Source organism: Sphaerodactylus townsendi, linkage group LG14, assembly GCF_021028975.2.
Source record: "Sphaerodactylus townsendi isolate TG3544 linkage group LG14, MPM_Stown_v2.3, whole genome shotgun sequence".
Taxonomy (NCBI): Eukaryota; Metazoa; Chordata; class Lepidosauria; order Squamata; family Sphaerodactylidae; genus Sphaerodactylus; species Sphaerodactylus townsendi.
This window is the reverse complement of record NC_059438.1, coordinates 39,203,235-39,228,526: the sequence shown is the minus strand read 5'-3', so window position 1 is coordinate 39,228,526 and position 25,292 is coordinate 39,203,235. Positions and strand designations below refer to the sequence as shown.

The 25,292-nt window shown below is 47.7% G+C and overlaps 1 protein-coding gene and 1 non-coding gene across 2 annotated transcripts in view; one reads left to right on the top strand and one right to left on the bottom strand.

Moving 5' to 3' along the window:
* Positions 1-25,292, bottom strand: part of SORCS2 (sortilin related VPS10 domain containing receptor 2) — a 214,988-nt gene that overhangs the window by 124,122 nt on the left and 65,574 nt on the right. Inside the window, 1 exon segment of the mRNA XM_048515360.1 lies at positions 3,739-3,838. Coding sequence (XP_048371317.1) covers positions 3,739-3,838 — 100 coding nt within the window.
* On the top strand, positions 21,171-21,353 carry LOC125443915. The gene has a single exon (XR_007246201.1). It is a non-coding gene; the product is annotated as a U2 spliceosomal RNA (small nuclear RNA).

The following is a 25,292-nucleotide window of genomic DNA, read 5'->3' as shown; positions in this document are numbered from 1 at the left end:
TCTCTCTCTTTCTCTGTGGCTGGTATCTCTGCCCTCCCAGGATGCCACCTCGAAATCAGTGCTGTTCAAACAGACTTCATGGCATGCTGTTCTTCTGCAGACTCTTCCATTCTCATTCTCTCTTCCTATGGGCAACCTCGGGCTTCATTATTCTCCTAATTATCTAGGGACTGACCACTACACTCATAGGGAAAGTCCTGGTTGGGCACTGCCCGGGGGGCAGTGGTGGGATCCAAAAATTTTAGTAACAGGTTCCCATGGTGGTGGGATTCAAACTGTAACGTAGCGCCAATGGGGCTGGGCGGGGCACGACGGGGGCGTGGCTGGGCATTCCAGGGGCGGGGCATTCCTGGGCGGGGCTGTGGCAAGGATGCAGCCGCTGCGCCAGTCCTTGGGCAGGAAACGAATGCACGCAGGCGCAGGCTGCCACGCACGCCAGTGCACCTCCTGCTAGACTACTTCAAGTTCTGCGCGCTACTGCTGAGAGGAGGGGCGTAACTAAGGCAAAAATAACGTGGCAAAATCACCAATTAGTAACCCCCTCTTGGCACACACAAATAATTAGTAACCTACTCTCGGGAACCTGTGGGAACCTGCTGGATCCCACCTCTGTCTTAACCACTACACCACGCTGGCTACTGTAGCATTCCTGGCATACACGTGTTTGGAGCGGATAACTGGCCCAAGTATTGCTGCAACGCCGCACCCGTTTGCCAATGAACACTCCGAAGAAGGCACTGGCGATTCTTTTTGCCCTGAGGCAACCCATAATTAACGTCCTAACAATGAAGCAGCATTCACTACATTCCAAACTCTAGCCTCAGCCATCTTTGGCTCCAGCCCTGCAGAGGTCGGGCCTTCAAATGTCATTCCGAAGCAGGACGGGCGCGGATTTGACATCGGGCTGCCAGCTGGGACGGGACAGCGTTCATGCCAATATGCTTCGTTCAGGGTTCCCTTTGTTTCTCATAGCTTTGCCCTCAATCCATCCCACGTCTCGCACGCATCGTTGATGGCCTTGTCCAAACAAGACCATTTGCCGACTTCATACTTCGCACTCCTGCGGCACGAGGGTGCCACACACAGAAAGCCTTCAGGAAGTCCAGCAATCTTTGAAATGCACGGTTCCATTCCTAACAAAGAAGCCAGTGTCCTCCGAACAGAAGTGGGAAACAGAAAACTCAGCGAGGCACTGGAGATGGCAGAGGGCTTGTTTGCTTCAAGCCTAACCGAAGCAACTGGATTCAGTGCCCTTGCAGTTCATTACCGTGCCAACAACTTGTGCCACCCACTGAAGCGTAGGCCCCTTCCGCACACACAAAATAATGCGTTTTCAAACCACTTTCACAACTGTTTGCAAGTGGATTTTGCCATTCCGCATAGCGTCAAAGAGCACTGAAAGCAGTTTGAAAGGGCATTGTTCTGCATGTGCGGAATGAGCCTTAGAGAAGTTAGAAGTTAGAGAAAAAAAGACTGGACAAATGAATCAAAGGAATCTATCTACAAAGTGTCCTGGGACTGGAATCGGTTCAGAGGTGCCGCGACTGGAAGTGAGCATGCAAAATATGAACTTCAGGATTGCGGTCGGAGCGACGGAGTGACATGGGGCAACTCCACACCGCTGGAACCGTCTTCCCATTGACTCACACATCTCCCTTCTTCTCTACATAAAGGGGATTCAGAAAGAAAGACCCGCATAATTGGCCCCATACCTATGGTTGCTTCATACACACACTCCCTCCAATAGTATGGGATTGCCACAGAGGGAAATGGTTGCCACTGTGTAGAGGGGTTTGCATGTGTATGCATATGTGTGCCTGTGTGAAAAAGGAAATGGAAATTCTGTGCCTTCTTTGTTAAAAAGCATTTATTTATTTATTTATTTATTCATTCATTCATTCATTCATTCATTCATTCATTCATTCATTCATTATTGGGTTTTGTATACCGCCCTACCCCTGAAGGGCTCTGGGCGGTGAACAACATAAATCACATATATACAATAACCCTTAAATACATTAAAACAATTTAAAACGCAGTGATCAGTAACAAACAATGTCCGCAATAACCCTCATTAAAACCCTCCCAAAAGAGGCCATTTCAGACACTGGTAATTATTTTCACCCAAGATAAGAAGTTGTGATATTGTTAGTTCTGGTTTCTGTCTGTTAGTTTCGACAATGCTGTGTGTGTGTGTGTGTGTGTCAGGACCCAAGGCAGGTAACAATACTAAATAAACAAACAAACAAATATTAATGCTAAATTGATTAAAACACAATTAGAATAACTCAAACAAACAGTTCAACAACTAATTGCTCAATTAGCCGCAGAAAAGGCCCTGAGCATCACCAACTGTCTCCTCCAGAGCAACAGGGGTACTGTTGGAAGACCCTGTTGTGATGAGGATGATTGCTACATCCGTTTGTATTGGGAGAGAGGATGCTTCACATAGGCCCATTCTGCACGAGCCTGTGAGGTGGCAGCACACCAGTATATAAGATGCTGGTGGAGCCCCATTTGAACAATTCAGCCTTCTCTCGTGGGGTGGTCCTGCAGACTGCAGCAGCTCCATGGGAGGCCCCTTCACACAGAGGACAGGCGCTTTGTTTTGTTTGTAAGCACCACCTTCTCTTTCAACAGAGCTCTGCAGTGGACGAGGGGACCTGCACGCCGCATCATAATCATAGCAAACACCTCAGGGTTGGAGGGCAGGAGGTGTGTCCCCTTGTCGCTGCAGAGCTGCACAGGAAAGAGGAGGTAACTGGGGTGCTGTGTGGTTTCCAGGCTGTATGGCCGTGTTCTAGCAGCATTCTCTCCTGACGTTTCGCCTGCATCTGTGGCTGGCATCTTCAGAGGATCTGATAGTAGGAATGGAAAGCAAGTGGAGTATATGTACTGTGAGGTCAAAAGGTGAGGCCCTCTGAATAGAGTAGCCTGGTATGTGAGTCACAAAGAAGTCTGTAGCCTGGGAGTAACAATGAAGATAGCAAGGTCAATAGGTGAATGCTACAGAAGAGAATGCTGCTAGAACACGGCCATACAGCCCGAAAACCACACAGCACCCCAGTAATTCCAGCTGTGAAAGCCTTCGACAATTCAAGAGGAGGTAAGTTTACAAACAAAACAGAGGCGCCTAAAAGCGGCACCTCTGACCTGGTGCTGTTCGCTTGGCACCAGGTGCAAAACGCCGTTGTTGAAAAGATTAGAAACACTCCCCTAGAACGGTGTTTTTACCAGGGGCAGTTTGGTCCGTGCAGAGTGGGTCATATGTGGCCACAAGGGCTTCAGAGGAAAGTCGAAGCACCTTCAACTGGACCAGGAAAAAAAAATAAGGATCCACTAATGGGACTTTAGGACCACTCCAACATGATCCTGACAGGTAGAACCAGACAGCAAATGGACCAACACATTTTACACCTGCTGAAGTCAAGTACAGTCTGATGTCAAGCATGCTATTGTTTGCTTTTTCAGTCATAAACTTTACAAGATAAAATGTCCAGCGACAAAGAACAGGCCAATTATGTGTTGCACAAATATTATTTAACGCTGGCAAGGCCAGAACACAATTTTCATATTTCATATGATAAAGTTCTGTGCTAGAGTTCTGAATGCTTCTGACGGTTGCTTTTTTATGCGCTAAATAAAATTGACATGCCTCTGGAAGCTGCAGCACACCAGCTAACAGCAGCATATTCTGAGCTGACCAGCCGATGTACAATTGAAGAGGAAAATCCCTACCTTTCTTTTATTGGTTGGGCAGATGTAGAAATTTTCAATAACTGTAGGAATCCCAGGCTGCAGACTCAACTTGGTATATAACGTCCCAAAATCCGAGGATCTGAGGGGAAGAAAACAAACCTTGAAGTTAATTTCGTTTCAAAGGTGGTATTTTCCAATCGAAAACATGGTGGAAGTGGTATACGCAGAGGTGGGATCCAGCAGGTTCCCACAGCTTCCCGAGAGTAGGTTACTAATTATTTGTGTGTACTGAGAGGGGGTTACTAATTGGCGATTTTGCCACGTGATTTTTGCCTTAGTTACACCCCTCCTCTCAACAGCAGCGCGCAGAACTTGAAGCAGTCTAGCAGGAGATGCACCAGCGTGCGTGGCAGACTGCGCCTGGGTGCATTTGTTTCCCACCCAAGGACTGGTGCAGAGGCTGCGTCCTTGCCACAGCCCCGCCCAGGAATGCCCCGCCCCCAGAATGCCCGGCCCCACCCCCGTCGTGCCCCGCCCAGCCCCATTGGTGCTACGCCACAGTTTGAATCCCACCACCATGGGAACCTATTACTAAAATTTTTGGATCCCACCACTGGGTATATGTCTTAAATGCTGTACATGAGACCAATGATATCAGCCAAGCAACATTTATTATGATCAAAAGATCAGTGAACAATTTACAAACAAATATAACATGAATATACAGAGATTAAAATCCATGATCTTATTGTGCTGCATTACATTTTTAAAACGTTTGGAATATCTGCTTTCTTATGGATGAAGTCTCAGCACAGAATTTGGCTAGTTTAGAGGTGGTCTCAATTGGAGCCATCTAAAAGGAATTTTCCAGGTCTTCATGGGAACTCAAATGGCATCGGGGTGAGAGACCTGGGCTCATTCCGCACATGCAGAATAATGCACTTTCAAACTGCTTTCAGTGCTCTTTGAAGCTGTGCGGAATAGCAAAATCCACTTGCAAACAGTTGTGAAAGTGGTTTGAAAACGCATTATTTTGCATGTGCGGAAGGGGCCATAGAGAAAAGCAGTCTATAGAAACCAACTCTTCTTCTTCCACCCGGGCTCCTCGTGGCTGTGGGAGCTCAAATGTCAACAAGCTTAATCTGTTTGAAACTGTTTCTTTGCCTTCCCCGATGTATATAATTTTAGCACCTTAGGACTTCATGAAATGGAAATGTGGCATAATTCAGCTTAACGTGTCAACTTTTGCCTTCTTGAATTTTTTAGAATTTTTTCATCAGCGTACAGCTAGAACTTTGGAACGAAAATTGGATGTTAAAACAGACATCACAATGGCTTCTCGAAACACCTACGGATATCCTGATATATTCACAAATGCTAATTCAAACTGACACTGATTGTTATTCTGTGCAGTCATGTGTATCTCCAAGAAACCAAGGGGCAAGCTAATGGGTATAATTAGTCTGTTCACTTGTCCGCCTGCACACTTTTGGATTCTTTGGAGACCTTCTCCGAGTGCTCAGCGGGGGAAAAATACCAGACCATTAAAGGCACAGTGTCCAAAGAACATATTTAGCAGAGATCTCTGATCTGCAAATCCACAGAGGTGCACTGATAAGTTGGATCTGCAGTTCTGGGACAGGCAGCTGGGGGACTGGGCAAGAACTTCTGCTGTTTCAGGTATGAGGGTTTGGCTACAATTCTTGACTAGGGTTCCCAGCTCTGGGTTGGGAAATACTAGGAGATTTGGGGGGGTGGAACCTGAAGAAGGTGGGATTTGGGGAGGTAAGTATAATGCCATAGAGTGGGGGCCATGCTGGCAGGGGCTGATGGGAGTTGTAGTCCATGAACATCTAGAGAAGTGATGGCGAACCTATGGCACGGGTGCCAGGGGTGGCACTCAGAGCCCTTTCTGTGGGCACGCACAGAGTCAACCCCCCCCCACACACACACATCTAGGCTGGCCTGGGCCACTGGGCTCTATTATTAGCATTAAACCTTAGACCTAGTTTTGGGGAAGCAGTGTAGGTAACCCTGTTAAGTGCTGTTAAACCTCACTGATTTTCATGTGAAGAACTAAAGCGCAATCCTTTACCTGGGAGTAAGCTTGGTTGCTGGCAATGGGGCTTGCTTTTGAATAAACCCTCCTAGGGTTGTGATTCACCTGTTGGAAGAGTTGCACGGTTGCTTCAAAGCAAAGCCACTGACTACCACCAAGCTTACTCCTGAGTAAGGCATGCCTTGGAGCCAACCGTTTTTCTAAACTGAAACCTCAGTATTCAGGTTAAACTGCCGTGTTGGCACTTTGCGATACATAAATGGGTTTTGGGTTGCAATTTGGGCACTCGGTCTCGAAAAGGTTCGCCATCACTGATCTAGAGCACTATAGGTTGGCCACCCCTACCACAGAGTCCACCAAAATGCCACAGAGCCCACCTTCCGAAGAAGCCATTTTCTCCAGGTGAACTGATCTCCTTTGCCTGGAGATCAGTTGTAATCCCAGGAGATCTCCTGCCACCTCCTGGAGGTTGGAAATCCTAATTCAAAGCATAACCACACGCACCAAGACACAGACCATAACAAGGTTGCAGCACAAACCGTCCACCATGAAGTATTTGGCGAAAGCACAGATATTCCAAAAGTAAAACACAGTAGTCTCAAATCACAAAAATGTTGAACAGGCAGGCAGGGGGAGGCCCCTTCCGCACACGCAAAATAATGCATTTTCAAACCACTTTCATAACTGTTTGCAAGTGGATTTTGCTATTCCGCACAGCTTCAAAGAGCACTGAAAGCAGTTTGAAAGTGCATTATTCTGCATGTGCGGAATGAGCCGGAGGGATGTCAAAATAAAGATCACACCGACACTTCTTTATTTTAAAAAAATATTAACCATATTAGTTTTCCCTTTTTGAAAACTCCCGAGTGGGATTAACTCTGGGAATTGCCAGAAAAGCTATGATAAACCCAGAGAGTCCCCAGTGATTCCTAGAAAGGCATGACATAACTTCCAAGCTTTCCCAGGCAACGACATCACGTTGTAACGCAATTGTGACTTTAAAGCTTTTCTTCCCACAAGCCAGTCACCATGTTGCCAGCAGGTGCAGGAGCGAGGCCTTCTTGGTACTCCTATCTGCACATGATACCTCTTAAGTAACAGAAGGACCAATCTGTAAGGGTGTAAAAGGAAATAAAGAAGAAGAAGAGTTTGGATTTATATCCCCCCTTTCTCTCCTGCAGGAGACTCAAAGGGGCTGTCAATCTCCTTGCCCTTCCCCCCTCACAACAAACACCTTGTGAGGTAGGTGGGGCTGAGAGAGCTCCAAGAAGCTGTGACTAGCCCAAGGTCACCCAGCTGGCATGCGTTGGAGTGTACAGGCTAATCTGAATTCCCCAGATAAGCCTCCACAACTCAAGCGGCAGAGTTGGGAATCAAACCCGGTTCCTCCAGATTAGATACACGAGCTCTTAACCTCCTATATAGCGTATACTACCTCTACTGTACCATTCCCAATTATCCACAAGATCACAGGTGAGTTACTAGAGTTGTAGTGGCTCTGACTGCTCTCTTGAGCACTGTGACCAGATTTACTGTCAGTTCAGATCGTCTCTTACAACAGTATCCTCACTGACACATAAACTACTTGTTCTAATCTGTATCCCATAATCTACTTGAACAGAGAAGCTGCGATTGTCATCATACCTGCCTTGGGACCTCAGACTCTAGGGAGAAAGATGGGATACAAATATTCTAAAGGGAAAAAATCAAATAAATAAAAATTACCTCTCTGCATATTGTGGACAGCCACTGGTGTTAAATTAATATCATACTCCCTTGTGTTCTTTTCTGTCTTAGCACCCCCACCATTTGGAAACACAGCCTTCATGTATTTCTGTCTTAGCACCACCACTCTTTTCTGTCTTAGCATCCCTATTCTGTATTTCTGTCTTAGCACCCCCATTCTATGTTTCTATGATCTCACAACCCCTCTGCACAGTTTTCATCCGAGTTAATATTGAGTTTTCATTTCCTCTATACAGCAGCTATACAATACTATACATTCCAATTTATGGCAGTTTCCCCAATCAGACAAATGTTCAAGAATATGCCAGGAAAGTAGACTAACTAATTAATTTGAGCACTATTTTTAGTCATGAGTGTGATCATTTAAATAGCAAAAAATCTGAAAATTGCTGCATGATTTCCACTTTGTCCTTGCAGTGTCTTAAGGAGTAGGAGCTGAAGGAATCCATATGCGCCCCAGGAAACTAATGTCTGAGGAGTATGATTATAGGTCTCAAAACTGGTCTAGATCCAGCTGAGAATGATGGCATTATAAAAAACAAAACTGGGGATTAAAACAGCAACAAATCAAAACGATCTCTCAAGAGACAACAGAGTTGGATCAAAAAGGTACAGATCCAATCAATTTATAACAGCTCAAGAGATATGTATGACAAAAACCCAACACTGGTAATAGAAGACTGGTCACCTAGGGCTAAACTAGATGTTAGTCATATATGGGGATACTGCAAATTTCATGTTTAACTGTGTTGATCAGATGTCAGCTGATCAGATGTCAGGTATATGCAATTTTGCACTAAACAACATGAATGCGCACTAAACCAAGTTACATCAGGGTTTCTTTTTCCAAACTGTGAATGCACCAAACAAATCAACCTAAATATCTCCATTGTTACTCACATGCTACACTTCATTGTTACTCACTTGCCAGGCCACTCCTATTCAGATGTCCTCACCTATTGACCTTTACTCACATGTATATATACTCCACTTGCTTTCCTTTCGTACTATCAGATCCCACCTACCTCACAGGGGGAAGGGCAAGGAGATTGTAAACCCCTTTGAGTCTCCTGCAGGAGAGAAAGGGGGGATATAAATCCAAACTCTTCTTCTTCTTATATATGACAATTTGATTATGTATATATTTGTCTCTTATATATATATGATCCTCTGAAGATGCCAGCGACAGATGCAGGAAAAACGTCAGGAGAAAATGCTGCTAGAACATACAGCCCGGAAACCACACAACACCCCAGTGATTCCGACCATGAAAGCCTTTGACAATATTTGCATCTTGTGATTCATCCTTTTGCATATTATAGTTGCTGTATCATTGTGGTAATAATAGGTATCAATTGCACACAATCAAGAGCTGGGAGCTGGCACCCCAACACTGACTTACACATGTACATGTATGAGTAACTACCTACAGAGCAGAACAGCAATGCAAAAAAGGACAGGAATTAATTAGTTAGTTAATATTTCATCTGCTTTAGATTGCCATGGTTTTTATCCATACCCAAACTCATTGTTAGCAATTCATGCCACTATCTTGTAGCTTAAGCTTTATAAATCATGTTATTATGTTTAGCTAAAACTTTGTAAACTGGTTGTGATTCGTTGGAATTGTTTAGACACTGTAATTTGGTTCTATATTGTGTGATGATGTGTCGCTAGCTGCCCAGAGCCCACTAGGGGAGGGGCAGTACAGAAGCTTAATAAATGAATGAAAAAAAAGGAAGGAAGGAAGGAAGGAAGGAAGGAAGGAAGGAAGGAAGGAAGGAAGGAAGGAAGGAAGGAAGGAAGGAAGGAAGGAAGGAAGGAAGGAAGGAAGGAAGGAAGGAAGGAAGGAAGGAAGGAAGGAAGGAAGGAAGGAAGGAAGGAAGGAAGGAAGGAAGGAAGGAAGGAAGGAAGGAAGGAAGGAAGGAAGAAAGGAAGGAAGAAAGGAAGGAAGGAAGGAAGGAAGGAAGAGCAGAACTCAGTCATGCTGGGTGAGAATACACCAACTACACTGTACAGCAGCTAGGAATGAATATGGTGAAGCAACCTGGAAAAAAGCCACAAACAGGCTGAAGAACAGACAAACTGTCTGCTGGAAAACTGGTTCCTTGTTTGCAACAGGCAAACAGGATATGAGCCAAACCGTCCAGTCTTGGAGCATCATGAGTCACAACGAAACATGCCTTCTCCATCCACAATGGGGTTTGTTAAAAGAACAAAATCTGCATCCACTTCTGCCATGGACCAGAATGGGTGAAATTGGTGAAATGCCAGAGTGCATGGTGTGGTATAGTCCCCCAATCTGTAACATGTGGAAGTTTTCATGAATTTGCAACGTATTTGCCTAGGTTCCCATTCACATTCCTAGCATGGCTTCGGCATTTTTTTCCCAATGTGAGTTTACAGTCAGCCTGCAATGAGGTAGATTCCAGCACCCATGGGAAAGACCAGTAGCTCTTCAGGAATCCCTAGCCTTTTTTCGTGGCAACGGGAAGACTAGTGTAGTGATCACTTGTTCATTTGCATTGACACTCTACTGCTCATCTTGCATTGAAAATTAAAAAATGCAGGAGTGGAAATGGATGCAGGCGGTGGATGGGGGGAAATGGTTGACCATGTGAAAGAAAAAATGGCTGAAGGGGAGGTTGAGAGACTACAGGGCTTTCCCCACTGACAGAGTTGAACTGGTTTCTACCTAGGTTCGCCTCAGTGAATCCCTACTGCCACCGAGCTCAACATTGTTTTGTCTCAGTTCCCCCCCCCTCCCCAGAACTGCGACATCTACACTTTTCTGCCGGAACAAGATCAATAATGCTTCGAAGCTTTGAAGTGGGGAAGCATCGAAATGACACCTCATCCGTTCAACCAATCACGAGCCGCTTTTGTGGCATGCACAGAACGGGAGAGTCGTGGAGGGCAGAAAGCGCATGTAACTGTAAACTGTAAAAACTGTAAAAAAAAAAGAACGCTCCAGTTTCCCACCGTAACACAAGCACCAATCACAATTGAGGAGCAAAACAGGCACCAAGATGATCCCGCCCACTTAGCTCGGTTCCAGGGGGCCAACTCAGTTGCTGTGGGGACAGCCTGGAATCGCCCTCCACTGAAGGGAACCGAGTCGACCTTAGCGCCCTTCTGTGGTGGGGAAAGCCCCTACATGGGGGTGTGGATAAAGGCTTGGTGTTTGGTAGGGTGGAGAAATGAACACCAAATCAACATGATTATACACAGAAGGGAAGCGGCCTTGGAAACTGTTCTGGGGAAAGACTACAGTGAAGTGTTTGTGAGACCAACGGCAGGAAAGTAAAATGGAAATGTTCCAGAACCAAACAGGGGGGAAAGTGCAGAACACTAAGGGGGGGGGGGGAACATACCACCTGCACAGAAACGTCCTAGATCGCAACTTCTAGAAAGAAAGATGGCTGCTCCAATTATGTTTTGGATCCTAAATTGTCAACTGTACAATCCATTTCCTGTATTTAAATTTATTCAGGAAGATTGTGAGGCAGGACCCTCCCATCAGAGGAGGTAGCTCTCAACCACACTGCTCTGTTGTGACAATTCACACCCCTCTGGTGACAGGGGAATAGCTGTCAATCGGCATGACAGCATAAAGACAGAGTCCATCTGTTCTTCACTTGGTTCTCTGAACCTATCTTCCAGTTCATTTATCAGTTTCCTAGCAACCCTTCCTGGTTTCCTACTCTTACATATAATTCCTCCTTCAGTTCCTGCTGTGAGGCATCCATCTTGTTGTGCTTTCATTTCTTCCTGCGCAGCCTGAATTGCATGAACTCTTCCTCCTTCACTCTATCGCGCAACCTGCCACTATATTGTTGGATGCAGAAATTAGTGAAGGCACCTTTTTAAAAAAAAAACAACAACCCTGACTTCAAAATAACAATTTATGGGGCACGGCTTCTGGATTGGCAACTCATTATTCGAAAGTGACTTTGACACAGATCTGGAGTGAAGGGTCTAGTCCAGAGAAAGCCACCTTTTGTAGCACTGATGTGGTTATTGGAACACTTCCATTGTGCTAAAAAAATATACGGCTCCCAAGGGGATTTGCGGATAATATAAAAGAAGCATCAAAACTACTACGCCCACAATAAAAACACCCAGCAGAGCAAAGCAGCAAAAATGTATCAGGCTGCCCCTTGTTACTGCTGTGATTCTCTGATCAGGTGGAAGCGAGTTGCTGATCCCCCAGCAACTTGCCTTGTTATTTTTAGCATTTTATGTGTATTTTAAATGTGCATCTTAATGTGGAAAAAAAAACAAAAGACAAATGTCAACTACTGAAAAGCAATAAGGCAGTGGTGGCGAACCTTTGGCACAGGTGCCAGAGGTGGCACTCAGAGCCCTCACTGTGGGCACGCGCAAACAGAATGCCCCCCCCCACAATCTAGGTTGGCCTGGGCCACTGGGCTCGATTATTAGCATTAAACTTAAGTAGGCTGACCAGCCGTCCCACTTTGGGCGGGACTGTCACACCTTTAAACAATTTGTCCCGCATCCCGCGGGTTCTGCAAATTGTCCCAATTTTTTGGGAGGCTGCTGCACTGCCTTCTGGGGCCCAAGGCAATGCGGCAGCCTCCCGTGCGCCCGGCTGCAGGAGCGCATGGCCTTCTGGGGCTTGCCATTTGCCGCTCTGTCACGGGGCGGCAAGCAGCAAGCCCCAGAAGCCCGTGCGCTTCTGCGGCTGCGCGCGCACGCGCATGCAGCCACTTCCTCCGTCCCGAATCACAAAGGTGACCATCTGGTCACCTTAAACTTAAGACCTAGTTTTGGGGAAGCAGTGTAGGTAACCCTGTTAAGCGCTGCTAAACCCCACTGATTTTCATGCAAAGAACTACAGCGTGATCCTTTATCTGTAAGCTTGGTTGCTGGCAATGGGGCTTGCTTCTGAGTAAACCCTCCTAGGGTCGTGATTCACCCCTTCGAAACGTTGCATGGTTGCTTCAAAGCAAAGCCACCAACTACCACCAAGCTTACTCCCGAGTAACGCATGCCTCGGAGCCAACTGAAAACCTAAGGATTCAGGTCAAATTGCCGTGTTGGCATTTTGTCATAAATACATGGGTTTTGCGTTACAGTTTGGGCATTTGGTCTCGAAAAGGTTCGCTATCACTGCAATAAGGAATCAGACCAAACTGTGAGGCACGCATTGGCAAGATACAGGTGGCCAACATAGGCTATAATCTCACTGCTAAGCCGCTTGGGGGAAGGTTTTACAGAGCAAGCTTATGTATTGCCTTACTGACACAGTAGTAAATCCCACTGTTTTAAATGGTGCTTACTGATGGGTAAGAAGCCTGGGACCGTGCCCTTAGTCCAGCTTCCCTGTTTCATCCTCCAAACAGTCGATCTCCAAAATTATACCCTTTGCAAAGAGGCTTCATAGATACGGGGCACGTCACGTCAGCGGTGCTGTAAGGAAACCCAAAGCAAGCAATGAGGAGCAGCAGTGGCGTAGGAGGTTAAGAGCTCATGTATCTAATCTGGGGGAACCGGGTTTGATTCCCAGCTCTGACCCCTGAGTTGTGGAGGCTTAGCTGGGGAATTCAGATTAGCCTGTACACTCCCATACACGCCAGCTGGGTGACCTTGGGCTAGTCACAGCTTCTGGGAGCTCTCTCAGCCCCACCCACCTCACAGGGTGTTTGTTGTGAGGGGGGAAGGGCAAGGAGATTGTCAGCCCCTTTGAGTCTCCTACAGGAGAGAAAGGGGGGATATAAATCCAAACTCTTCTTCTTCTTCTCTTCTTCCCCCGTCCAACATCGAAAAGGGGTGGTGGGAGCCATAACACCCTCCAATTGTAGTCCATAACATCTGGTGTGCAAAAGGTTCGCCACCACTGGTATAGGGCAAAATCCATTCAGCAAAGGCTGTAAAGGTCAAAAGTCAGCACTTTGAGCTGGATCCCAAAATGCTCCCCTCCAAGAGCATTACAATCCAGTACTCCAGATCTCTGGATAGTCCCTGGCCCATGGTCAGTCCATTTGTCCTTGACCAGGGCCAAGGCCTTTATAGCTGTGGCTCCTCCCTGGTGAACTCTCTGTCCAAAGAGATGAGGGCTTGGTGGGACCTCTTCCAATTCTACAGGGCCTGTAAGAAAGATATGTCCCACCAGGGTTATAGCTGAGGGCAACACTGCTCTTTCTAGTGACGGACTGACTTCTTCCTTCTCCTAGATTAGGGGTAGCCTACAATTCCCAATTGGCCATGCTAGCAGGGGCTGATGGGGATTGTAGTCCATGAACATCTGGAAAACCATAGGTTGGCCACCCCTGTGATCATGACTACAAGTGTAGTACTTAGTACAGGTGTGGCCAACCTATCGCACTCCAGATGTTCATGGACAACAATTCCCATCAGCCCCTGCCAACATGGCGCTAGGGTTGGTAACCATTTTTTTCTTTTCCTCCCATTCACTGTTCTCTCAAATGTCGAAGAGTGGAACTGGCTCAGTTGAAGTCTGTTCCGGCCTGCACTTTTGGGACTGACTGTAGAGCTACCATTAGTGATTCAGATTGGGATTTAAAATCTGGTTTTATTACTATTTTAGATTCAATTGTTATTCATTGTTTGTCATTTGGATCAGTGGTGGGATCCAAAAATTTTAGTAACAGGTTCCCATGGGGGTGGGATTCAAACTGTGGCGTAGCGCCAATGGGGCTGGGCTGGGCATGATGGGGGCATGGCTGGGCATTCCAGGGGCGGGGCATTCCTGGGCGGGGCTGTGGCAAGGACGCAGCCGCTGTGCCGGTCCTTGGGCAGGAAACAAATGCACGCAGGCGCAGGCTGCCACGCACGCCAGTGCACCTCCTGCTAGACTGCTTCCAGTTCTGCGTGCTACTGCTGAGCGGAGGGGCGTAACTAAGGCAAAAACCACGTGGCAACATCACCGATTAGTAACCCCCTCTCGGCACACACAAATAATTAGTAACCTACTCTCGGGAACCTGTGAGAACCTGCTGGATCCCACCTCTGGTTTGGATATATTATGTATAATTTTAACTCGTTGATAGCTGCTCTGAGCCCTGCCCTGATGGAGGGCGAGAAGGCTATAAAACATACATAAACAGGGCACCCCAGCTCCCTAAAAGAAGGCATATTCGCTGAACCAATTCTAGGTCACAAGCTGGCTGGATATATCCTGAACGAGTTGCAGCTTCTGAGCAGATGCTGGCAAAGGGCAGCGTGTCGAACTACAGCTGCGAAGCATTCACCTGGGAAGAACAGAACAGCCTTCAGTCTCTGTAGTCTTATGGGTTTTTTTCTTTTAAACTCTCTTCTGATTGGCAATGTGCCTTCTCTTAAGGATGACAAGTTAATAGGCATAATAAAAAGAGAAGAAACCGAGCACAAAAAACACTCGAACGAGGGAGAAGAGGCTTAGCGTATCAATTATTCAGGCGTTTCAGAATGTCGGCTGCGAGTTCAAAAGATTAAGGCAGCAGGAATAAGGGGAGCTGATCCTTTCCACAAAAGCGCACAAAGGGATCGGCGGGAGTTACGGCTCCACCCTATTAAAGGAACAGCATCGGGGACCCTGGTGGAGTTGGCTGATAAGGTTGCTTAAAGAAGAAAAAGAACAGGCACAGAATAAAGGTTTTACAATATTATTCCCTGCCACCGGCACCACGAAGGTACCACTGCAAAGAGCGGGGGGGGGGGGCGCTTGCTTCTCAAGTTTCTATTGAGGTACACGGGATTTCAAACGGGCTCGTAAAAATAAAGCAGCGCTGCTGACTTCTTGTTTCCGCTAAGCATAATTTATGACAAAGAGGTCTCATGCAGGGATTACTGTGCAGTCTTAATCTCTCCCACCCACCCCCAACACATACAGAGGTCTGGCTACAGCCTGCCCCCGAGCTTCAAGTGCTGCTAGAATAGGTTGCACTGGTAGAGGAGGGGTGTTGTTTTTTTTTGCCATTTCCATGCTGGGAAACTCCCGGGGATTTAGGGGGCAGAGCCTGGAGAAGACAGGGACCTCAGTGGGGTACAAGCAGACCCAGAGCGAGGGAGAATCTGCGCCCCCTGCCATGTCCCCACCCCGGAATGCCCCCGCCGCACCCCCACACCGGCGCATGCACCCCGTGCATCACGTGCACCCCCCTTGTCCCCTTGACGCTACGCCACTGGGTACACGGCCATAGAGTCACCCTCCAAAGCATCCATGGTCGATTCCGCACTTGGGTTATCGACCTAAGTTCGAGCTGCGTTCAACCTAAGTGCTCCGCACAACCGCTGGGATCGACGTGGTTTTGTACCAGCTTCGCCCCGTGTAACGGTCAAATTTCCGACTCCAGTTGGGAACTACTATTTTTTCAGGGAACCACGCTCGAACTCAGCTCGTTTCCAGTAAAGTGGGGAAACTCTGGTGCCAGGAGTCCCCCATTCAGCCAATCACAGCTGAGTGTTTCGGGCATGCGTACAGCTGACCAATCAAAAAACGCCACCTTCGTCCCTCCATCCCTGTGGCAGTTTTTTTTATAACGTGTGTGGGGATAGACGGAACATGGCCGTAGAACAGTAGCCAATCGGAACAGAGCGGCAAAGAGGCACAGGATGATTCCGCCCTCCGAGCTGGGATCAAGCTGGTTGCAGTGTGGAACAACAATGGCTTCGACCTAGGTCAGTACCCTTCTCAGGGAACTGGGTCGAACCTATTTTACTCGTGTGCGGAATCGCCCCATTTTCTCCAGCAGAAGTGGAGATGAGCTGTAATTCTGGGGGATCCTCCGGTCCCACTCGGAAGCTGGAACGAAGTGCTCGCACCACAGACTACCTTTACCTTTTTTTAACCTTCCCCACGGCACTGTCATGCATTTGTACACCTCCCAGAGTTCCCCTGGCTTTCCCACCAGTTTTTCCCAAACCTGCTTTACTCTGAGGTTTTGGGGAAAGATTACAGCAAAGCCTGCATGATTGCTGTATGGTCGAGCAAGTTTGGATTCCTCCACATACAGAGGTGGGATCCAGCAGGTTCTCACAGGTTCCCGAGAGTAGGTTACTAATTATTTGTGTGTGCCGAGAGAGGGTTACTAATTGGTGATTTTGCCATGTAATTTTTGCCTTAGTTACGCCCCTCCTCTCAGCAGTAGCGCGCAGAACTTGAAGCAGTCTAGCAGGTGCACCAGCGCACTTGGCAGAAGCTGCATTCGTTTCCCGCCCAACGACCGGCACAGCAGCTGCGTCCTTGCCACAGCCCCGCCCAGGAATGCCCCACCCCTGGAATGCCCAGCCACACCCCCATCGTGCCCAGCCCAGCCCCATTGGCGCTATGCCACAGTTTGAATCCCACCCCCATGGGAACCTGTTACTAAAATTTTAGGATCCCACCACTGTCCACATGGCAGCCCTACAGCGGCCAACTCCTCCTCACTGGAGATTTTTCTGGTGGGGTGTTTGTTTATAATTAGTAAAAAATATATCAGTGTAAAGGATAGGCTCTCTGAAATTCTAGGCTTTCGTTTAAAAAAATAAGTCTCTGGCACCTTTTCATTGCTTATATATAAGGGGAAAGGCATATGTTCATAATGGAAGAGGTGAGACACTTTTTAAAAAATGAAAACTGCTAATTTAGAGAATCTGTCACCCACATGGTAACTGTATTAAAAGTACATAATGATGCTCAACTGATGATTTAATAACAACCCGGAGGCACGGAGGTGACCACTGCCAGGGGACGGGAGGGGAATATAGAAACCCCTGTCATTGGAAGCCCTGAGGCCGTTGCTTTGTATTGGCAGCCTCGACAGTAATAGGGAAACATGCCTGTCCTCACATGCAAAGAAAAAGAAGAGTTGGATTTATATCCCCCCTTTCTCTCCTGTAAGGAGACTCAAAAAGGCTCACAAACTCCTTTCCCTTCCCCCCTCACAACAAACACCCACAGGGGCTTTCCCCACTGACAGAGTTGAATTGGTTTCTACCTAGGTTCGCCTCAGTGAATCCCCACTGCCCCCGAGCTCAACATTGTTTTGTCTCAGTTCCCCCCCTCCCTCAGAACTGCGACATCCTTGTTGCAGTTATGAACTACACTTTTCTGCTGGAACAAAATCGATACCGCTTCGAAGTGGGGAAGCATCGAAATGACACCTCATCCGTTCAACCAATCACGAGCCGCTTTTGTGGCATACGCAGAATGAGAGAGTCGTGGCAGGCAGAAAGCGCATGTAACTGTAAACTGTAAAAACTGTTTAAAAAAAGGAACGCTCCCGTTTCCCGCCATAACACAAGCGCCAATCACGATCGAGGAGCGAAACAGGCACCAAGATGATCCCGCCCACTTAGCTCGGTTCCAGGGGGCCAACTTAGTTGCTGTGGGGACAGCCTGGAATTGCCCTCCACTGAAAGGAACCGAGTCGACCTTAGCTCCCTTCTGTAGTGGGGAAAGCCCCTGTGAGGTAGGTGGGGCTGAGAGAACTCCGTAGAGCTGTGACTAGCCCAAGGTCACCCGGCTGGCGTGTTTTGGAGTTCACAGGCTAATCTGAATTCCCCGGATAAGGGCGGCAGAGCAGGGAATCAAACCCGGTTCCTCCAGATTAGAGTACACTCACTCTTAACCACTCTGCCCCTGCTGCTCCTAGTATTTTAGCAAAATATCTGGGACTGTAGACAATTATGCCAGGCAGCCCCGGGTTATTTATTTCCTCAAGAAGATTTTGTAGGCTAAATGGCATGAGCAATTGAGTTTGCTGCTTGCAAAATCTAGGTTAAAGGCCGGGGGAGCTCAGATTGTAACCAAGGCATTTGATTTCCAGGGAGCTGCTGTTGAGAAGTTCGTGCAGGCAGAGCGGAATTTTTTGGAGGTCTTTCCACCAACAGTGCAACAACAATCTGCATAGCAAACATGGGGCGTTTCCCCACTCACCAGGATCCCCCCTATGTCGCGCGCCCGGGCGTCCCCATGACCCCGCGCTCTGCATGGGGTCATCAAAAGGCGCCGTTTTCTCAGTGCCAGGGATGCCGTGCGCTGAGAGGGCGCGACAGCGGCAGCGTTGGGGCGGCTGCGCTGTCGCCGCCCCTGTCATGGGGAGTGCCCCGGGACCCCGCACTACTTGAGGAGAGTAGCGCAGGGCTTAAGGTAAGTGGGGAAAGGCCCGCACATGCAGAATAATGCACTTTCAAACTGCTTTCAGTGCTCTTTGAAGCTGTGCAGAATGGCAAAATCCACTTGCAAACAGTTGTGAAAGTGGTTTGAAAACGCATTATTTAGCGTGTGCGGAAGGGGCCTCTGTGACCAGATTGGATCATTCACTCAGCAGGCTCCCGGCTCGGCCACTCCTTCGGCCGGCAGAGGAGGAAGGTGGCGGTCCCAGCCGGCGGAGGGGGGAATGCCGGGCAGGGGCGCCTCTCTGCGGTAAGGGTGTGGGGGCGATTTTGCGCCCACCACGTGATCTAATGGGTGGCCCCTGGAGTCAATTGACCCCCATGTCCCTCTGGCAGATATGCTCCTGTTTGCCCCCCTCTTCTTCACCCTTTTTGTTAAGCCCTTGGCCAAAGGAGTCAGAATAATATAGAAAACAAAGGAGTACCTCTCATCCAGAGGTGAGATTCAGCCGGTTTGCACCAGCTCTCCCGAACCGGTAGCCAACCAGCTGAATCCCACCATGGCACCACCCCAGGGCAGCCGAGAACGGGTCATCGGCCCAGAGGTTCGTGGCCCAATTGGTGGCCGCCTTGGGGTGGTGCCATGGTGCGCAGCTTTCGGGGGAAGGCCAGCCCTCTGAAGCTGCCGCCTTCCTGGGAGCCTGCTGAGTGAGCAGCAGTGGTGTAGGAGGTTAAGAGCTCGTGTATCTAATCTGGAGGAACCGGGTTTGATTCCCCGCTCTGCCGCCTAAGCTGTGGAGGCTTATCTGGGGGATTCAGATTAGCCTGTGCACTCCCACACACGCCAGCTGGGTGACCTTGGGCTAGTCACAGCTTCTCGGAGCTCTCTCAGCCCCACCCACCTCACAGGGTGTTTGTTGTGAGGGGGGGAAGGGCAAGGAGATTGTCAGCCCCTTTGAGTCTCCTGCAGGAGAGAAAGGGGGGATAGAAATCCAAACTCTTCTTCTTCTCTTCTTCCCCCATCCAACATCGAAAAGGGGTGGGTGGGAGCACAGCAGCCAGGTAGGTAGGCAGTGGGAAGGGGCATGCGGCGGGGGGGGGGGGCGTGGCGAGGGGATGAACCAGCGGTTGATCCGGTTGGATCCCACCTCTGCTCTCATCCCATCAACTAAATTTACAGATGGATTCAGATACCTTTACTGGCGTACATAAAATAGGTTAAGATCATAACATTAAAATCAGTAGGTAAAAATAAAAAAATTCAACGATAGTTCAGAAAGTTTTACATTTTAACAGGCATTCCTTTTAAGTACAAGCGAGAGAAATTTGGCAACGGAGTTGGTGAGTCTTTGTCAAAAGAAAGGAGAGTTGTTTCTTTTTGCTTAAAGCTGTTTTGGCCTGTATGGCTGGGATGACCAATTTCTCTCACAGAGCATTATAAAGCTGACAGCTGAGAAGTAAACGGGAAATTGAGTCAGGCGTCTCCCCTCCACAGGAACAGAGTTGTTCAGAGTATGGAACATGAAGAAACCTTCCAGAGAGAACAGATGATGGAAAAGAATTTAGTCTTACATGAAAACCATTCGCTATACCAGGGGTGTGCAACCTGCGGCTCTCCAGATGTTCATGGACTACAATTCCCATCAGCCCCAATTGGCCATGCTGGCAGGGGATGATGGGAATTTTAGTCCGTGAACATCTGGAGAGCCGCAGGTTTCAGACCCCTGATTGGCCATGGCCAATTGGCCATGCTGGCAGGGGCTGATGGGAATTGTAGTCCATGAACATCTGGAGAGCCGCAGGTTGCAGACCCTTGCACTATTCTCTTGGCTGCTGAAACACACACTCAAGCATAGACAGTGCAATTAACATACAGTGCCAAAAATAGACTGGGAATGAACTATTCATTTGTTCTTTAATGAGACTTGGACTGGACTATTATGCATACATGTTAGCAAGTGCTGCTATTGCGTGCCCCCCCCCCCCCCCGCCATCTGCATAGGCTGCCCTAGCTCAGCCGGGGGCGGGGCCATGGCAACGGTTGGTGGAGGAAAGTTAGGCGTTGTGGGTGACCGAGATAGGAAGGGTCGGGCGCGCGTTTCTGTTCTGGCTATGTATGAAATAGGAACTCTGTGTGTGTGTGTGTGTGCGCGCGCGTGTGTGCGCGCGCGTGTGTGTGTGTGTGTTTCACATTATTGCACATTTTTGGCACATCATGATGCTAAATTGCACAGCCTATGCTTGAGTGTGCGTTTCAGCAGCTAACAGTACGGTCCCTGGTTCTCATGTTAGTCTTTACACTGTACTCCTTTTCGTTCTTTGTTTGTAAAATGCCATCAAAAGGCACATCTATGAGAAGGAGAGTCAAGGGTAGATAAATAAGATGGACTGGAGTTATGGTTAGCCTGAATACCTAGAAATTGAGAACAGATTTTTGGATCAGATGGCTGTTTCATGATCTCGAGTTCTTTGCCTTTTGGTTCTCAAGTTGCTAGATTGGTCAGACTGCAATAGAAGGTCAAGGCTGACAGCAACAGATTGAATCACACAAAGATTTTTTTCCCATGCCAATTAGATTGATGAGTATCTTCTAAGCTTGATGACTGCCTCTTGGCCTCTTGGCTAAAATCAAGTGCGCGATCTGTTCTTCTCAGTTTAAATTTACAGAAAAATTATTCCTTTCCGTGTGTGTGTGTGTGTGTGTGTGTGTGTGTGTGTGTGTGTGTGTGTACAATACACACACATACAAACACAAACGTGTGTAGTGTGTGTGTGTGTATTTATTTATTTATTTATAATTAGTCTTATATACCACCCTTCCCCCAAAGGGCTCTGGGCGGTGAACAACATAATAAAACAATAATTACAATAAACCCCATTAAAACAGATTAATAGCAATGCATTGCATTGGCGTCCAGCATAACTTCATAGATCCACTCTGGAAAACAAAACAGAGAGGTGAAGGACCCAGGAAGTAAAGGGGGAAAAGGGAGAATAGCTCTGTGGTGCAGAGTGGTAATAGTCCAACGTTGACAGAGAGAAATTTTTCTCTCTTTCTCACAATACTAGAACCAGGGGGCATGCATTGAAAATGCTGGGGGGAAGAATTAGGACTAATGAAAGGAAACACTTCTTCACGCAACGTGTGATTGGTGTTTGGAATATGCTGCCACAGGAGGTGGTGATGGCCACTAACCTGGATAGCTTTAAAAAGGGCTTGGACAGATTTATGACTACCAATCTTGATTCTCCTTGATCTCAGATTGCAAATGCCTTAGCAGACCAGGTGCTCGGGAGCAGCAGCAGCAAAAGGCCATTGCTTTCACCTCCTGCCTGTGAGCTCCCCAAGGCACCTGGTGGGCCACTGCGAGTAGCAGAGATCTGAACTAGATGGACTCTGGTCTGATCCAGCAGGCTAGTTCTTATGTTCTTATGTAAGCTGTAGTTCTGCAGTCAAAGCTCTGTTCATGATCTGAGTTCGATGCCAATAGAAGCTGGCTTCAGGTTGACTCAGCCTTCCACTCTTCCAAGATCGATAAAATCTGTACCCAGCTTGCTGGGGGTAAAGCGTAGGCAACGAGGGAAGGAAATAGCAAACTACACTGTGAAGAAAGTCTGCCTAGTAAACGCTGTGATGTGACAGCACCTCATGGATCATAACCGAGTGCTTGTACAGGGGAGGACCTTTTTTTCCCCGTATTATACAGTAAACCTACAGACTATCTTTAAAAGAATGATGTTAAACTTAGCTCCATGTGAGCATTCTATGTAAGCTACGCCTACCGTTGTTCATAGACCCAATTTACTGGTGGGAATGTGTGACGTACAAACTGCCCTAGCTGCAAATTTTTCTGTTGCATCTAATACAAACTCTGTATACTGCTGTCCCTCTTCATTCAGAAGGAATTGTTGACTACAACTCATCAAGTATCTGCATTTGAAACCAAAAATCGAAACCAAAAATTTTAAAGCCGTGGTGCGACCGCACTTGGAGTACTGTGTTCAGTCCTGGTTGCCACATCTCAAAAAGGATATCGAAGAGATAGGAAAAAGTGCAGAGAAGGGCAACGAGGATGATTGAAGAATTGGAGCACCTTCCTTATGAGGAGAGGCTGCTCTGTTTGGGACTCTTTAGCTTGGAGAGGAGACGTCTGAGGGGGGATATGATTAAAGTCTATAAAATTATGCATGGGGTAGAAAATGTTGACAGAGAGAATTTTTTCTCTCTTTCTCCCAATACTAGAACCAGGGGGCATTCATTGAAAATGCTGGGGGGAAGAATTAGGACTAATAAAAGGAAACACTTCTTCACACAACGTGTGATTGGTGTTTGGAACATACTGCCACAGGAGGTGGTGATGGCCACTAACCTGGATAGCTTTAAAAGGGGCTTGGACAGATTTATGGAGGAGAAGTCGATCTATGGCTACCAATCTTGATCCTCCTTGATCGGAGATTGCAAATGCCTTAGCAGACCAGGTGATCGGGAGAAACAGCCGCAGAAGGCCATTGCTTTCACATCCTGCATGTGAGCTCCCAAAGGCACCTGGTGGGCCACTGCAAGTCGCAGAGAGCTGGACTAGATGGACTCTGGTCTGATCCAGCTGGCTTGTTCCTATGTTCTTAAAGACGTTAACAGCCATAGAGCAAACTAAACCCAGGACAGAAAGACAGACAGACAGACAGACAGACAGACAGACAGACAGACAGACAGACAGACAGACAGACAGACAGACAGACAGACAGACAGACAGACAGACAGACAGACAGACGCAAGCACGCACGCACACACGCACAAACGCACGCACGCATGCACACACGCACATCTTCCAGCAGTGTTGGTGGGGTTGCTTGACTGGGGCCCAGGAATCTTCATAATCATCGCCACCAAGGTCTAGGTCCCAACCAGCACTGCCATACTGGAATCCATTGCAGTAATCTTGGGACTTTCCCAGTAACTTCAAAACCTCGTCCATCCGGATGTACAGAGCAGGGTTATATGAAAGGAAAAATTTAGCCTGTGAATAATAGTTACAGTGTCAGCCATACTGTATCATGGCAAATCACTCCCATATATGTTGAATGAAAAAGAAAAACTGTGACGGCACGAAGTTCACTGGACGGTCAGGTCACAGATGTCCGTGCCGAACAATAGACGCATTTGATGGGAAACTGACTGACTCCCAAGAAAGTTGTCCCGCGAGTATGAGAATGGATTTGGGAAAGCTTCAAGTTACTGGCTTGAAACTGAGAAACAGACAACATGAATGACTAGCAGACAGGCATTTATGTTCCTGCAAAATCCTTCCCAGTTATTGAAACCTTCACAGAAGTTAATCCTGTCAAGCTCTGATTACAGACTTTATCGACACAATTAAATATCATTTTGTTCTCTGGACTTCTAGATCTCTTCCACAATTCTGGAATGTGGTGTTTCCTACATGCTATGGCAAGAATCCAAAGGAGGCTGGGAAAGGGGACGTGTTCTACACAATCTAATTTGGCTAGTTTGGAGGAGCATTCTCTGTAGAAGGAGCTATGGCAGGGGTCTGCAACCTGTGGCTTGCCAAATGTTCATGGATTACAATTCCCAATTGGCCATGCTGGCAGGGACTAATGGGAATTGTAGTCCATGAACATCTGGAGAGCCACAGGTTGAAGACCCCTGAGCTATGGACTCCTGGTCCATATTTCATGCATTTGATTACCACAGAATGTGATTTGAAAGGCCTATGAAAGAATCCAAAGAAATTTTTGATTTCCTTTCCAAATGACACACAGTGCCATTTAGAGCAGCATTACATCCAGCTGAGCCCAGCAACGTCAAGATGGTTCTCCACATAGCTGTGAATGTAGAAGAAGCAGAAGCAGAAGCACAAGCAGAAGAAGCAGAAGCAGAAGCAGAAGCAGAGGCAGAAGAAGAAGAAGAAGAAGAAGAAGAAGAAGAAGAAGAAGAAGAAGAAGAAGAAGAAGAAGAAGAAGAAGAAGAAGAGGAAGAGGAGGAGGAGGAGGAGGAGGAGGAGGAGGAGAGTTTGGATTTATATCCCCCCTTTCTCTCCTGTAGGAGACTCAGGTTGAATCCCCACTACCGTCTTAGCCAGGTTTCAGAACACAAATGACCTCAAACCTGGTTAGGTCGTCCTTCAAACCTGGTTAGTTTGTGTTCTGAAACCTGGCTAAGACGGTAGTGGGGATTCGACCTCAAAGGGGCTTACAATCTCCTTGCCCTTCCCCCCTCACAACAAACACCCTGTGAGGTAGCTGGGGCTGAGAGAGCTCCGAGAAGCTGTGACTAGCCCAAGGTCACCCAGCTGGCGTGTGTGGGAGTGCACAGGCTAATCTGAATCCCCCAGATAAGCCTCCACAGCTCAGGCGGCAGAGCGGGGAATCAAACCCGGTTCCTCCAGATTAGATACACGAACTCTTAACCTCCTACGCCACTGCTGCTCCTTGTAGAAGAATTCCCGTTAGGCAAGAGAACACCACCAATCCAGCATTTCCCCCAACAATGTCCTTGCCTCAGGCCCCATGGCTAGAGCTGCCAACTTCCAGGGGACACCTGGAGACCGGCCGCCATTACAGTTGATCTCCTCATGACCAAGGTCATTTCCCCTCGAGAAAATGGATAAGTCCCCTCCCCAAACCCCCACCCTCCAGGCTCTAACCCCCCCCCAATAATACATTTCCAGATATTTCCCAACCCTATCAACTACCCATCAATCAC